The sequence below is a fragment of the Mirounga leonina genome, unplaced genomic scaffold, assembly GCF_011800145.1.
Source record: "Mirounga leonina isolate KUSES-001 unplaced genomic scaffold, KU_Mleo_1.0 Mir_115, whole genome shotgun sequence".
Lineage (NCBI taxonomy): Eukaryota > Metazoa > Chordata > Mammalia > Carnivora > Phocidae > Mirounga > Mirounga leonina.
This window is the reverse complement of record NW_023270268.1, coordinates 43,762,708-43,776,389: the sequence shown is the minus strand read 5'-3', so window position 1 is coordinate 43,776,389 and position 13,682 is coordinate 43,762,708. Positions and strand designations below refer to the sequence as shown.

The window sequence follows — 13,682 nt, the reverse complement described above, 5'->3', positions numbered from 1 at the left end:
TTCTTCTTCTTCTTCTTCTTCTTCTTCTTCTTCTTCTTCTTCTTCTTTTAACACATATTGTATTATTTGTTTCAGAGGTACAGATTGAAAGTTGCCCTTGATATTTGTATTCACCTGACTCCAGCTACAGACAAATATTTGGGGGTAAAACATTAGAAGCCATGAAGGGAAGTTAAGTCAAGTCTCTGGTCTCCTAGAGAAGTTTCCAAACCTTGGCAAATTCTGGGTGGAACAAATGTTAATGTTAAAGTTCCACAAATCAGTTATTTATTTGTACGTTTTTCAACAAATATTTCTTGAGCATCTACTGTGCCCAGGTCTTGAATTAGGTGCTAGAGAATCAAAGATAAGTTACACAGTTTTACTTCCCTCTAGGAGCTCACACGGACCTGACAGAATGTTCTGCTAAGATGGAGGCTTTGGAGTGAACATTGCCCTCATAGCACAAGCCTTCAATGCTTACACATCTGGGTTCATGTCTTCCATCTGCTACTTACAAACTGTATGACCTTAGGTGCACCTGGGTAGCTCAGTCGTTAAGCGTCTGAGCCTTCAGCTCAGGTCACGGTCCCAGGGTCCTGGGAACGAGCCCCGCATCAGACTCCCTGCTCCGCAAGAAGCTTGCTTCTCCTTCTCCCACTCCCCCTGCTTGTGTTCCCTCTCTCGCTCTGTGTCTTTCTGTGAAATAAATAAATGAAATCTTTAAAAACAAAACAAAACTGTATGATGACCTTAAACAGATATCCCTGAGTCTCTGTAAATCATTTCCACCTCACAGAATTGACAATTAAATGGAAACAAAGCACAGATTAAGATTTAATAAATTTTTAGAATGAGGCAGATTTTATGATTAACATCATTACCGGGCACAATGTTTTATGGCTCCATCTGCTGGGTAGTCAGTAGGCTCAATCACGGGCATGGCGACTGCTGGGGATCCTGAATCAGTTCCATTCAACAAGCATTTGTGGATCTTTGCAATGTGCCAGGCACTGCCTTAGGTCTTAGGCCTGGCTATTCAGGGGTGTAGAAATCAAGGTAGGGCTCTCAGAGTACACAGCTTAGTGAGGGAATAGATATAGATACAGATAAGACAGACTTACAATATAAGGAAGTAAATGCTGTGATAGAGCTTTATATGGAGGCTGTGGAGGGAAGGAGTATCAGAAATAGCATCTCCATTCCTTCCAGACCCTACTAGTGCATTTACTACTCTGTGGTTTACAGGAAGAATAAATAAGCACCACAGTCCAGAAGAAAAATCAACACCATGGAGGTCATCTTGCTTTCAGGTGTTGGGTGATCTGTGCAGAGCGTGTACTGGGAAGTCTAGAGTGAGGATCTTGAAGGGATTAGCTTCCCTGATGGCTGAGACTGAGTTCAGAGTATGAGGGTGTATGGAATGGGTCTAGGGAAATAGTAACAGGAGATTTTATCTGTATCAGGCTTTACAGGTTCCACAGCATTTTTACACACCTTTCACCGAATTTTCCTAATAACCCCAGAGTTCCATATGTTAATCCCATTGTCCAAGTAAGACTCTAGAGGTCAGAGATGTGAAGTCTCTTGTCCAAGATCATACAGAACCAAGAGCTCCCTACTGAGTACTTTTGCCGCTTGAGACTTAAGTGCCTTTAGAAAGATCAGGAAATTCTCGGTGCTTCTGAGGGTCCCGAAGCATAGAGAGTAGGAACTAAAGAAAGGGAGGAAAGAGAGAACTAAAGGAAGGGAATAGGAGAGAAACGGGGCAGAGTGGGGGGAGGGTAGGGGAGAAGGAAAAACAAAGAGAGGAGGGAAGTCATTCATGGTGGTGGTGTTCCCTGAACTGCAGAATTCACCGGTCCCACCACAGACATCAGTGCTCCAGGCCACTTGCCCAGTAGGCTCTTTGCCTTAGCCGCCGTCTCAGGAAAAAGCATATTGCTATTGACAAGGTATTTATGAACAACTCTGCCCTACAAATAGGTTTGATTATCTTTGTTTGGAGAATTCTCTGAGGAGACCAGTTTTCCATTTTGATTCCATTGGACAGAGTGTCACCCTTCGGAGAAGCACTGCGGGGCATGCTGGATCTGGAAGTGAGCAAATGTCAGTCGGATAGATTCAGCGTGCTTTCAAGATCATCTTGGGGCATGGTTGAATTCTCGCAATCCAGTGCTAAACTAGACTGATGGAACCTTCCGAGTTTTTGCATTCCCACCTCATCACTTAAATTTTAGCAGCAGCAGAGCGCAGCAGTGTTCTAAAGCAGACGTGCTCGCACTGCGGACTCCAAACCAGCCGCAGCCGCCGCCACACTGGGAACTTAGAAATGCAAAACGTCAAGCCTCATCCAAACCTTCTGGATCAGAAACTCGGTGGTGGGGGTGGGGGTGGGGTGGGGTCTCTGCAAGCTGCATTTTCACAAGCCCTCCAGATAATCCTGGAACCACTGTTTGAAAGGACTCTGGGGACAGAGTCTAGGAGTTTCTTTTTCTTTTCTTTCTTTTTTTTTTTTAAGCAAAATAGGGCTTATAAGGGATTTATTTTTTTTTTAATTTTATTTATTTATTTATTTGAGAGAGAGCACAAACGGGGAGCAGCCAAGGGAGAGGTTGAGAAGAAGGCTCCCCGCTGAGCGGAAAGCCCAACACGGGACTTGATCCCAGGATCCTGGGATCATGACCTGAGCCGAAGGCAGACACCTAACCCACTGAGCCACCCAGGTGCCCCGAGTCTAGGAATTTCTAGCAGCATTTCCCTTTGTTATTTGGCACATCTGTGATCTTTTATATCTAACACAAGCTCAGCCTTGTCCCGGACAGCCCAGGCTAACTTCTGGACTTTTAGGGAATGAGCAATCTTTACCTTTCTTGGTATTGACACGTGCTGCCTTTTATTACTAGTGAACCCTTCAGAATGTGTCTTGCCTTCTAACTGAATTAAAATTGTCTCTGAGACAGGCTCCCTGTTTAAAATAAGCATAGCCCAATGCTTTATGCATGCTATATACTCCATATATGTATTTGAATGATTTTTTAAGTGCTTTCATTCACATTTAATAATATTATGTATTTCAGTAATATATATTAATTTCCCAAACATACAAACATCTGGAGCCTTCTTACTTGGACCAAGTATGTTGGCTTGGCCACGAGTCTTGTTGACTATATCCCTCCTCTCTCTCAGTTTCCTTACAGACTCCAGCATATGGACCGAGTGCCTGGAACCTGCACACGTAGTGGAGTGGAACATCATTTTATTTTCTATTCTCATAGCTCTCAGTGGGCTTCAAGTGGTTGTTTGCCTCATCAGAGTAGTCACTCATTTATCCAAGATACTGTGTGGAACCTCTTCAGTCGTCATCCAGGTAATAGATCACTAGTGGCACGTCTACCTCCTCCATTTTACCCCCCATTACCCAAGATTCAATGACTCTGGTTGAAAGGTTTTCTTTCCATCCCTACTGCCCTCAACAAATAGCTCAGTTTTTCCCCCGATATTCCAATGTGTCTGTTGGCTTGCCTATGTGGATTAAATCAATGGAATAGTTATAAAATCTGCACTCAGTCCTGAATGGTGAAAACGGCACAAGTGTTTTGAATGAGCCACAGCTTTGTGTAGAAATAACTCAGAGCACAAAGAGGTCTTACTATTTATTGAGAATTTCCCTGTTCATAAGATAATTGAAGGCTCACAACATTATCCCATTGAAATAATTTCTCTTCTGAATGCTGCTACATGAACCTAATAATCATTCTTTATACTGAATCATTAGTAATTGGTTTTAAAGAAGAGAAAGATGGTTTTTAAAATTTTTATTGTTATGTTAATCCCCATACATTACATCATTAGTTTTAGATGAAGTGTTCCATGATTCATTGTTTGTGCACAACACCCAGTGCTCCATGCAGAATGTGCCCTCCTCAATACCCACCACCAGGCTAACCCATCCTCCCACCCCCCTCCCCTCTAGAACCCTCAGTTTGTTTCTCAGAGTCCATAGTCTCTCATGGTTTATCTACCCCTCAAATTCCCCCCTTCATTCTTCCCCTCCTGCTATCTTCTTTTTTTTTTTTCTTAACATATATTACATTATTTGTTTCAGAGGTACAGATTTGTGATTCAACAGTCTTACACAATTCACAGCATTCACCATAGCACATACCCTCCCCAATGTCTATCACCCAGCCACCCCATCCCTCCCACCCCACCCCCCACTCCAGCAACCCTCAGTTTGTTTCCTGAGATGAAGAATTCCTCATATCAGTGAGGTCATATACATGTCTTTCTCTGATTGACTTATTTCGCTCAGCATAACACCCTGAAGTTCCACCAGTGTCGTTGCAAATGGCATGATCTCATTCCTTTTGCTGGCTGCATAATATTCCATTGTATATATGAACCACATCTTCTTTATCCATTCATCTGTCGATGGACATCTGGGCTCTTTCCACAGTTTGGCTATTGTGGACATTGCTGCTATGAACATCAGGGTGCACGTACCCCTTCAGATCCCTACATTTGTATCTTTGGGGTAAATACCCAGTAGTGCAATTGCTGGATCATAGGGTAGCTCTATTTTCAACTTTTTGAGGAACCTCCATACTGTTTTCCAGAGTGGTTGCACCAGCTTGCATTCCCACCGACAGTGTAGGAGGGTTCCCCTTTCTTTGCATCCCCGCCAACATCTGTCGTTTCCTGACTTGTTAATTTTAGCCATTGTGACTGGTGTGAAGTGGTATCTCATTGAGGTTTTGATTTGGATTTCCCTGATGCCGAGCGATGTTGAGCACTTTTTCATGTGTCTGTTGGCCATTTGGATGTCTTCTTTGGAAAACTCTCTGTTCATGTCTTCTGCCCATTTCTTGATTGGATTATTTGTTCTTTGGGTGTTGAGTTTGATAAGTTCTTTATAGATTTTGGATACTAGCCCTTTATCTGATATGTCATTTGCAAATATCTTCTCCCATTCTGTCGGTTGTCTTTTGGTTTTGTTGACTGTTTCTTTTGCTGTGCAAAAGCTTTTCATCTTGATGAAGTCCCAATAGTTCATTTTTGCCCTTGCTTCCCTTGCCTTTGGCGATGTTTCTAGGAAGAAGTTGCTGTGGCTGAGGTCGAAGAGGTTGCTGCCTGTGTTCTCCTTTAGGATTTTGATGGACTCCTGTCTCACATTTAGGTCTTTCAACCATTTGGAGTCTATTTTTGTGTGTGGTGTAAGGAAATGGTCCAGTTTCATTCTTCTGCATATGGCTGTCCAATTTTCCCAACACCATTTGTTGAAGAGACTGTCTTTTTTCCATTGGACATTCTTTCCTGCTTTGTCAAAGATTAGTTGACCATAGAGTTGAGGGTCCATTTCTGGGCTCTCTCTTCTGTTCCATTGATCTGTGTGTCTGTTTTTGTGCCAGTACCATACTGTCTTGATGATGACAGCTTTGTAATAGAGCTGGAAGTCCGGAATTGTGATGCCACCAGCTTTGCTTTTCTTTTTCAACATTCTTCTGACTATTCAGAGTCTTTTCTGGTTCCATACAAATTTTAGGATTATTTGTTCCATTTCTTTGAAAAAAGTGGATGGTATTTTGATGGGGATTGCACTGAATGTGTAGATTGCTCTAGGTAGCATTGACATCTTCACAATATTTGTTCTTCCAATCCATGAGCATGGAACGTTTTTCCATTTCTTTGTGTCTTCCTCAATTTCTTTCATGAGTATTTTATAGTTTTCTGAGTACAGATTCTTTGCCTCTTTCGTTAGATCTCTTCCTAGGTATCTTATGGTTTTGGGTGCAATTGTAAATGCGATTGACTCCTTAATTTCTCTTTCTTCTGTCTTGTTGTTGGTGTATAGGAATGCCACTGATTTCTGTGCATTGATTTTATATCCTGCCACTTTACTGAATTCCTGTATGAGTTCTAGCAGTTTTGGGGTGGAGTCTTTTGAGTTTTCCACATAAAGTATCATATCATCTGCAAAGAGTGAGAGTTTGACTTCTTCTTTGCCGATTTGGATGCCTTTTATTTCTTTTTGTTGTCTGATTGCTGTGGCTAGGACTTCTGATACTATGTTGAATAGCAGTGGTGGTAGTGGACATCCCTGCCATGTTCCTGACCTTAAGGGGAAAGCTCTCAGTTTTTCCCCATTGAGAATGATATTCGCTGTAGGTTGTTCATAGATGGCTTTTATGATATTGAGGTATGTGCCCTCTATCCCTATACTCTGAAAAGTTTTGATCAAGAAAGGATGCTGTACTTTGTCAAATGCTTTTTCTGCATCTATTGAGAGGATCCTATGATTCTTGTTCTTTCTTTTGTTAATGTATTGTATCACGTTGATTGATTTGTGGATGTTGAACCAACCTTGCAGCCCAGGGATAAATCCCACTTGGTCGTGGTGAATAATCCTTTTAATGTACTGTTGGATCCTATTGGCTAGTATTTTGGTGAGAATTTTTGCATCCATGTTCATCAGGGATATTGGTCTGTAATTCTCCTTTTTGATGGGGTCTTTGTCTGGTTTGGGGATCAAGGTAATGGTGGCCTCATAAAACGAGTTTGGAAGTTTTCCTTCCATTTCTATTTTTTGGAACAGTTTCAGAAGAATAGGTATTAATTCCTCTTAAAATGTTTGGTAGAATTCCCCTGGGAAGCCATCTGGTCCTGGGCTTTTGTTTCTTGGGAGATTTTTGATGACTGCTTCAATTTCCTTAGTGGTTATAGGTCTGTTCAGGTTTCCTATTTCTTCCTGGTTCAGTTTTGGTAGTTTATACATCTCTAGGAATGCATCTATTTCTTCCAGGTTATCTAATTTGCTGGCATATATTTGCTCATAGTATGTTCTTATAATTGTTTGTATTTCTTTGGTGTTGGTTGTGATCTCTCCTCTTTCACTCATGATTTTGTTGATTTGGGTCATTTCTCTTTTCTTTTTGCTAAGTCTTTGTTAATTCTTTCAAAGAACCAGCTCCTAGTTTTGTTGATCTGTTCTACTGTTCTTTTGGTTTCTATTTCATTGATTTCTGCTCTGATCTTTATTATTTCTCTTCTCCTGCTGGGTTTAGGCTTTCTTTGCTGTTTTTTCTCTAGCTCCTTTAGGTGTAGGGTTAGGTTGTGTATTTGAGACCTTTCTTGTTTCTTGAGAAAGGCTTGTATTGCTATATACTTTCCTTTTAGGACTGCCTTTGCTGCATCCTAAAGATTTTGAACAGTTGTGTTTTCATTTTCATTGGTTTCCATGATTTTTTAAAATTCTTCTTTAATTTCCTGGTTGACCCATTCATTCTTTAGTGGGATGCTCTTTAGCCTCCATGTATTTGAGTTCTTTCTGACTTTCCTCTTGTGATTGAGTTCTAGTTTCAAAGCATTGTGGTCTGAAAATAGGCAGGGAATGATCCCAATCTTTTGGTACTGGTTGAGACCTGATTTGTGACCTAGGATGTGATCTCTTCTGGAGAATGTTCCATGGGCACTAGAGAAGAATGTGTATTCTGTTGCTTTGGGATGGAATGTTCTGAATATGTCTGTGAAGTCCATTTGGTTCAGTGTGTCATTTAAAGTTTTTATTTCCTTGTTGATTGTTTGCTTAGATGATCTGTCCATTTCAGTGAGGGGGGTGTTAAAGTCCCCCACTATTATTGTATTGTTGTCAATATGTTTCTTTGCTTTTGTTATTAATTGCCTTACATAATTGGCTGCTCCCATGTTAGGGGCATAGATATTTACAATTGTTAGATCTTCTTGTTGGATAGACCCTTTAAGTAGGATATAGTGTCCTTCTTCATCTCTTATTACAGTCTTTGGCTTAAAATCTAATTTGTGTGATATAAGGATTGCCACCCCAGCTTTCTTTTGGTGTCCATTAGCATGGTAAATGGTTTTCCACCCCCTCACTTTCAATATGGGAATGTCTTTGGGTCTAAAATGAGTCTCTTGCAGACAGCATATCAATGGGTCTTGTTTTTTAATCCAGTCTGATAGCCTGTGTCTTTTGATTGGGGCATTTAGCCCATTCACATTCAGGGTAACTATTGAAAGATATGAATTTAGTGCCATTGTATTGCCTGTAAGGTGACTGTTCCTGAATATTGTCTGTGTTCCTTTCTGATCTATGTTGCTTTTAGGCTCTCTCTTTGCTTAGAGGACCCCTTTCAAAATTTCTTGTAGGGCTGGTTTCGTGTTTGCAAATTCCTTTAGTTTTTGTTTGTCCTGGAAGGTTTTTATCTCTCCTACTATTTTCAATGACAGCCTAGCTGGATATAGTATTCTTGGCTGCATATTTTTCTCGTTTAGTGCTCTGAATATATCCTGCCAGTCCTTTCTGGCCTGCCAGGTCTCTGTGGATAGGTCTGTTGCCAATCTAATGTTTCTACCCTTGTAGGTTACATATCTCTTCTCCTGAGCTGCTTTCAGGATATTCTCTTTGTCTCTGAGACTTGTAAGTTTTACTATTAGATGTTGGGGTGTTGACCTATTTTTATTGATTTTGAGAGGGGTTCTCTGTGCCTCCTGGATTTTGATGCCTGTTTCCTTCCCCAAATTAGGGAAGTTCTCTGCTATAATTTGCTCCAATATACCTTCTGCCCCTCTCTCTTTCTTCTTCTTCTGGGATCCCAATTATTCTAATGTTGTTTTGTCTTATGGTATCGCTTATCTCTCAAATTCTGCCCTCGTGATCTAGTAGTTGTTTATCTCTCTTTTTCTCAGCTTCGTTATTTTCCATCATTTGGTCTTCTATATCACTGATTCTCTCTTCTGCCTCATTTATCCTAGCAGTTAGCACCCCCATTTTTTATTGCACCTCATTAATAGCCTTTTTGATTTCGACTTGGTTAGATTTTAGTTCTTTTATTTCTCCAGAGAGGGTTTATCTAATAACTTCCATGCTTTTTTCAAGCCCAGCTAGTATCTTTAAAGTGATGATTCTGAACTCTAGATCTGACATCATACTAATGTCCGTATTGAGTAGGTCCCTGGCAGTCGGTGCTACCTCTTGTTCTTTTTGTTGAGGTGATTTTTTCCCTCTTGTCATTTTGTCCAGAGGAGAATAGGTGAATGAGAGAACAAAATGCTAACAGGGTAACAACATCCCCAGAAAATATACTCTAAACAAATCAGAAAAGACCTGAAGCTAGGGAAAAAGAAAGGGAAAGAAAGAAAAAAGAAAAGGAAAAAAAGAAAAAGAGAAAGAAAAAGATAAAAACAAACAAAAACAGAACAAAACAAAACAAAAAAACAGAATATGATCAAATATGATCAGGCTGGTGCATAGATCAGTGCCACACACTAGATTTTGGGTGTATTTTGGTCCGTTAGAAGAAAGTGCCTCCCAAAATTTTAAAGAAAGAAAAACTTATATATGTACAAAAATAAGGGTTGATATGATGAAGGGATGGAATATGACTGTAAAGATGAAAATTATAAAAAATTTTATAAAAGGAATTGATAAGAAGTTGTTTGAAAAAAGAAAGAAGAGGATTTAAAAAAAAAAAGGAGAGGATGTGATCAGGCAGGAGACTACAACAAAGCCATACACTAGAGATTTAGGGTATATTTTGATCTGTTAGGAGAAACTATCTCAAAATTTTAAAGAGAGAACAACATATATATATATATATGCCCTATATATATATGCCCTATATATATATGCCAAAAATAAGGTTAACTACTATGAAGGGATAGAATATGACTTTTCCAGAAAGTGGTCGCTTTTCTGTTCAGAGAGTTGTTGCTATTCTTTTCTTCAGTCTCCTGTTGAGTTTGTAGGTGTTCAGAATCGTTTGATCCCTATCCAGCTGAATTCGTGGGACCAGACGAAATCCAGGTCTCCTACTCCTCCACCATCTTGCTCCACCCCCCTCCGAGAAAGATGTTTTTATCCCTTCAAAACTGCTTCTGCTTCATTTGCTAAAATACTGATGTTAATTTCATTATGATGGAAATTGCTAAAACTACCCAGCAAGTCCAGAGTGAAGAGAAATCATGAACGAGTTATCTTGTGTCTTATTTAACAAAAAATAACGTATACCCTTCCTAGTATTTTCAAGTAGATATTTTCCTAATTCATCATGTTTTGAATATGAACTATAAATTTAAGTTGCTACCTGGATCATGGATCATTAATCAAGCCAAATTTACTACTTTATTCATTTTCTTTTTCTTTTTTTATAGCCTGGAATCATTTGAATGACAACAAAAATATTTTCCACTATCAAGATGCCATCCATCTGTCTCATATCTACTATAGACCTTAAGGCAGTATTTAAATGATGGTGATTTCTCCGTTTGGTGTTTTTTGAGCCTGCTTATAAAATTGATAGTCCTCACTGAAAGTGCCAACTATGTCACCCTTCAATTTGGAATTTTTTTCTAAGCAATATGTGCCAGGATCTTCAGGAATATCCATATTCTTTGGTCAAACAAATCCATTTCCAATAATCTATTCTATGGAAATAAATAAGAATAGAAGATAAAACTTTATGCAAATACAAATAATGCAATATTATTTAATATTCTAGAAAATTAGAAATACCCCAAAGTTTAACTTTAGGGGAAGGATTAAATCAAGAGTAGTACATTAGTTGTAATATTATATAGTCATTACAAATTATGATACACAGTCATTACAAATTATATTTTAAGATTATGAATACTGTTAATTTAAAAAGCAGATTACTAATTTATGTTTACAGTATAAACATAACCATCTAAGATAAACACCAAATAATCAAAATTTAGGAGAAAAACTCAATCTAGAAGGATTTACAGAAAAATGTCAACTGTCATTTGTCTGGATGATAGGTGACCCTTCCTACTTTTCTCTATTTCCCAAGTTTTCTTTATCATGTTTTATAATTAACACATATTTTAAAACTCATATTTCTACTATTAAAAATGTTTGCTTTTAGCCAACCTTTAAAGATATATACTTTTTCCACATGTTTTCCCACCTTGAGTATCTGTAAACATCATAAAATAATGCTTCAACCCTTCAATAAAGAAAGTATTGAGATAGAAAAGACAAAAAAAAGGGGGCACCTGGGTGGCTCAGTCGTTAAGCGTCTGCCTTTGGCTCAGGTCATGATCCCTGGGTCCTGGGATCAAGCCCCGCATGGAGCCCTGCATGGAGCTCCACATTGGGCTCCCTGCTTGGCGGGAAGGCTGCTTCTCCCTCTCCCACTCCCCGTGCTTGTATTCCCTCTTGCTGTCTCTCTCTCTGTCAAATAAATAAATAAAATCTTTGGAAAAAAGAAAAGAAAAGGCAAAAAAAGTTATACAAATTTATATAATCTAACTGAGCCTTTAACCTTATTGTCTCACTCCTGAGGATGAGTGTGGTGGGCTACAAGAGGTAGCCTTGAAATAAATGAGCAGTCGAGGACATGCTCAATGGGTTAAAAAAAAGTGACCATTGACTGGTTGATACCTATGTCATAGGGAGTTACCACTACCTGTATTTATAGACAAAAAAATTTTAGTGAAACATTTAGAAACTTTCTATCTATACCCTATACTTACTATGACCTCCTTGAGAACAGCAGCTATGTTATATATTTTCCCATTCTCCTTAGGACATAGCACAAAGAGGTATAGCAGACACTCAGTGTTGGATATTCATGCCAGGCCCATCTGCCCTTCATGGCTGCTCTGCTGAACACCTGTCTCCATCATAGGCCCCACTGGGCCATAACACTTCTGCCCCTTCCCTGTTGCTCTCCTCCATGAACATTGTCAACAATGTTCTGTCAATACCTGCTCTGTACCAAAGCCGGGCAGCAGCCTGGGGGAAGAGGGAAAAATGCTTCTCTCCTTGGCACCTGCTCTGCCCACATCCTCCTTTAAAGGAAGCTGCCCTGACTGCAGCCTTTGCTGATGTGAGTGTCTTGAAAGCAAGCCATGTTGTATATCAGATGACTTCCATGCCTGGACCCAGCCAAAAGAACTGGGATGGGCACCCAAGCCATGGGCAGCCTATTGTCACCCTACTAGCTCTGACTTAGCCAAGAGTGAAACACCATCCAAATGAAATTAGTGGTCATTCTTGTTTGAGAATTTGAACTCAAGGAAGCCAAGAAAAAAGCAACCTAATCATTGCTGTCAGGAAAATAATTAAAGGATGAGAAAGGACACCAACATACAGAGAGTATCTGATTACTCCACCCAGCCCATAAACTTGTCATATTTATCATCCACCTTTCTTAGTTCTCCCAATGACTCCTTTACCCTTTACCCTCCGGTAAACAGACTTCTGGCAGGTCAACCCCACCAGTTTGTCTGACATAGTCAGACTGTCTCAACCTTGTTTAGATTCAATATGGCACCATGCCTTGAGGGGACCATGAGCAGATGTCAGCTGAACGACTCCATTGGAAACATTGCCTAAGAACACGGTTGCAGCCAAATGCAGTAGAATATTTGTATCTGTAAATTAAATATTAACACAGCAACCCCACATCTTTAATTTAAAGAGCATCTGCTAATAATGCAGGTTTAAGGGGAAAAGCTGGATACAAATCTATGTGTGCACTGTGAGCCCAAATTTTTTAATAACCATATGATTACATGTAGACATGTGCAAACCTTCAGATACAGACAAAAAAAGACTGGAACAATACCTAAATGCTAGTAGTTAATAATTATCCTCTAATGGTTGGATTGTGACCATGTTTCTTTTCTCTACATTGTTCTATATTTTCAAATTTTCATTTGAAAATGCGTTACCTAAATAATGAGAAAAAATAAATACCATTTTAAAAGGAAGTAGTCTCTCATCCTTTTTGTAAAATCTGCTTAAGGAGCTTAAAATAGAAAAGCACTAAACATGAAGGTAAGTGTGTGATAGCCCTTTTTCTTGTTCTTTTCATTTTCTCATTCTCAGAGAGACCGAATATTGCTATTCTAATTGAGAATGAATTCTATTTTATGCATTTATTTTTTATATTTGCTATTTCTCTCTTATTTCCCTTGCTTCTCTCTCACTGTAATTTTTCTAACTTCTTAAATTGAATGCCTAGCTTAATTTCAAACTTTCTTTTTTTTCCTTAAAATAATCATTTAAGACTATACACATTTTATTTAAGTGTCAATTTGGTTGCATCTCCCAAGTTTCAATATGTTATATTTTCCTTATTATTTAGCTATAAATTTTTCTACTTTTCTTTAGGATTTATTTTTCCATCTATGTGTTTTTAAATGTGCTTTAAAATTCCCGAATATATGAGTTTGGGTTTTTAAAAAATAATCCAATCAAGAAATGGGCAGAAGACATGAACAGACATTTTTCCAAAGAAGGCATCCAAATGGCCAACAGACATATGAAAAAGTGCTCAACATTGCTCAGCATCAGGGAAATCCAAATCAAAACCTCAATGAGATACCACCTCACACCAGTCAGAATGGCTAAAATTAACAAGTCAAGAAACGACATATGTTGGCGGGGATGCAGAGAAAGGGGAACCCTCCTACACTGTTGGTGGGAATGCAGGCTGGTGCAGCCACTCTGGAAAACAGTATGGAGGTTCCTCAAAAAGTTGAAAATAGAGTTACCCTACGACCCAGCAATTGCACTACTGGGTATTTATCCACAGGATACAAATGTAGTGATCTGAAGGGGCACCTGTATACACACACACACACACACACACACACAAGGGAATATTACTCAGCCATCAAAAAAATGAAATCTTACCATTTGCAAGGATGTG

At 39.2% G+C, this 13,682-nt stretch overlaps 1 protein-coding gene across 2 annotated transcripts in view; it reads left to right on the top strand.

The window, feature by feature from the left end:
- The window catches only part of TM4SF18 (transmembrane 4 L six family member 18), a 23,916-nt gene extending 12,850 nt beyond the window's left edge, over nt 1-11,066 (top strand). For both annotated transcript variants that reach the window (XM_034996747.1, XM_034996755.1), the window contains 2 exons: nt 3,169-3,349; nt 10,150-11,066. In XM_034996747.1, coding sequence (XP_034852638.1) covers nt 3,169-3,349; nt 10,150-10,164 — 196 coding nt within the window. In that variant the 3' untranslated portion in view covers nt 10,165-11,066. The remainder of the gene's footprint in view (nt 1-3,168; nt 3,350-10,149) is intronic.
- Nucleotides 11,067-13,682: the final 2,616 nt, after the last annotated feature.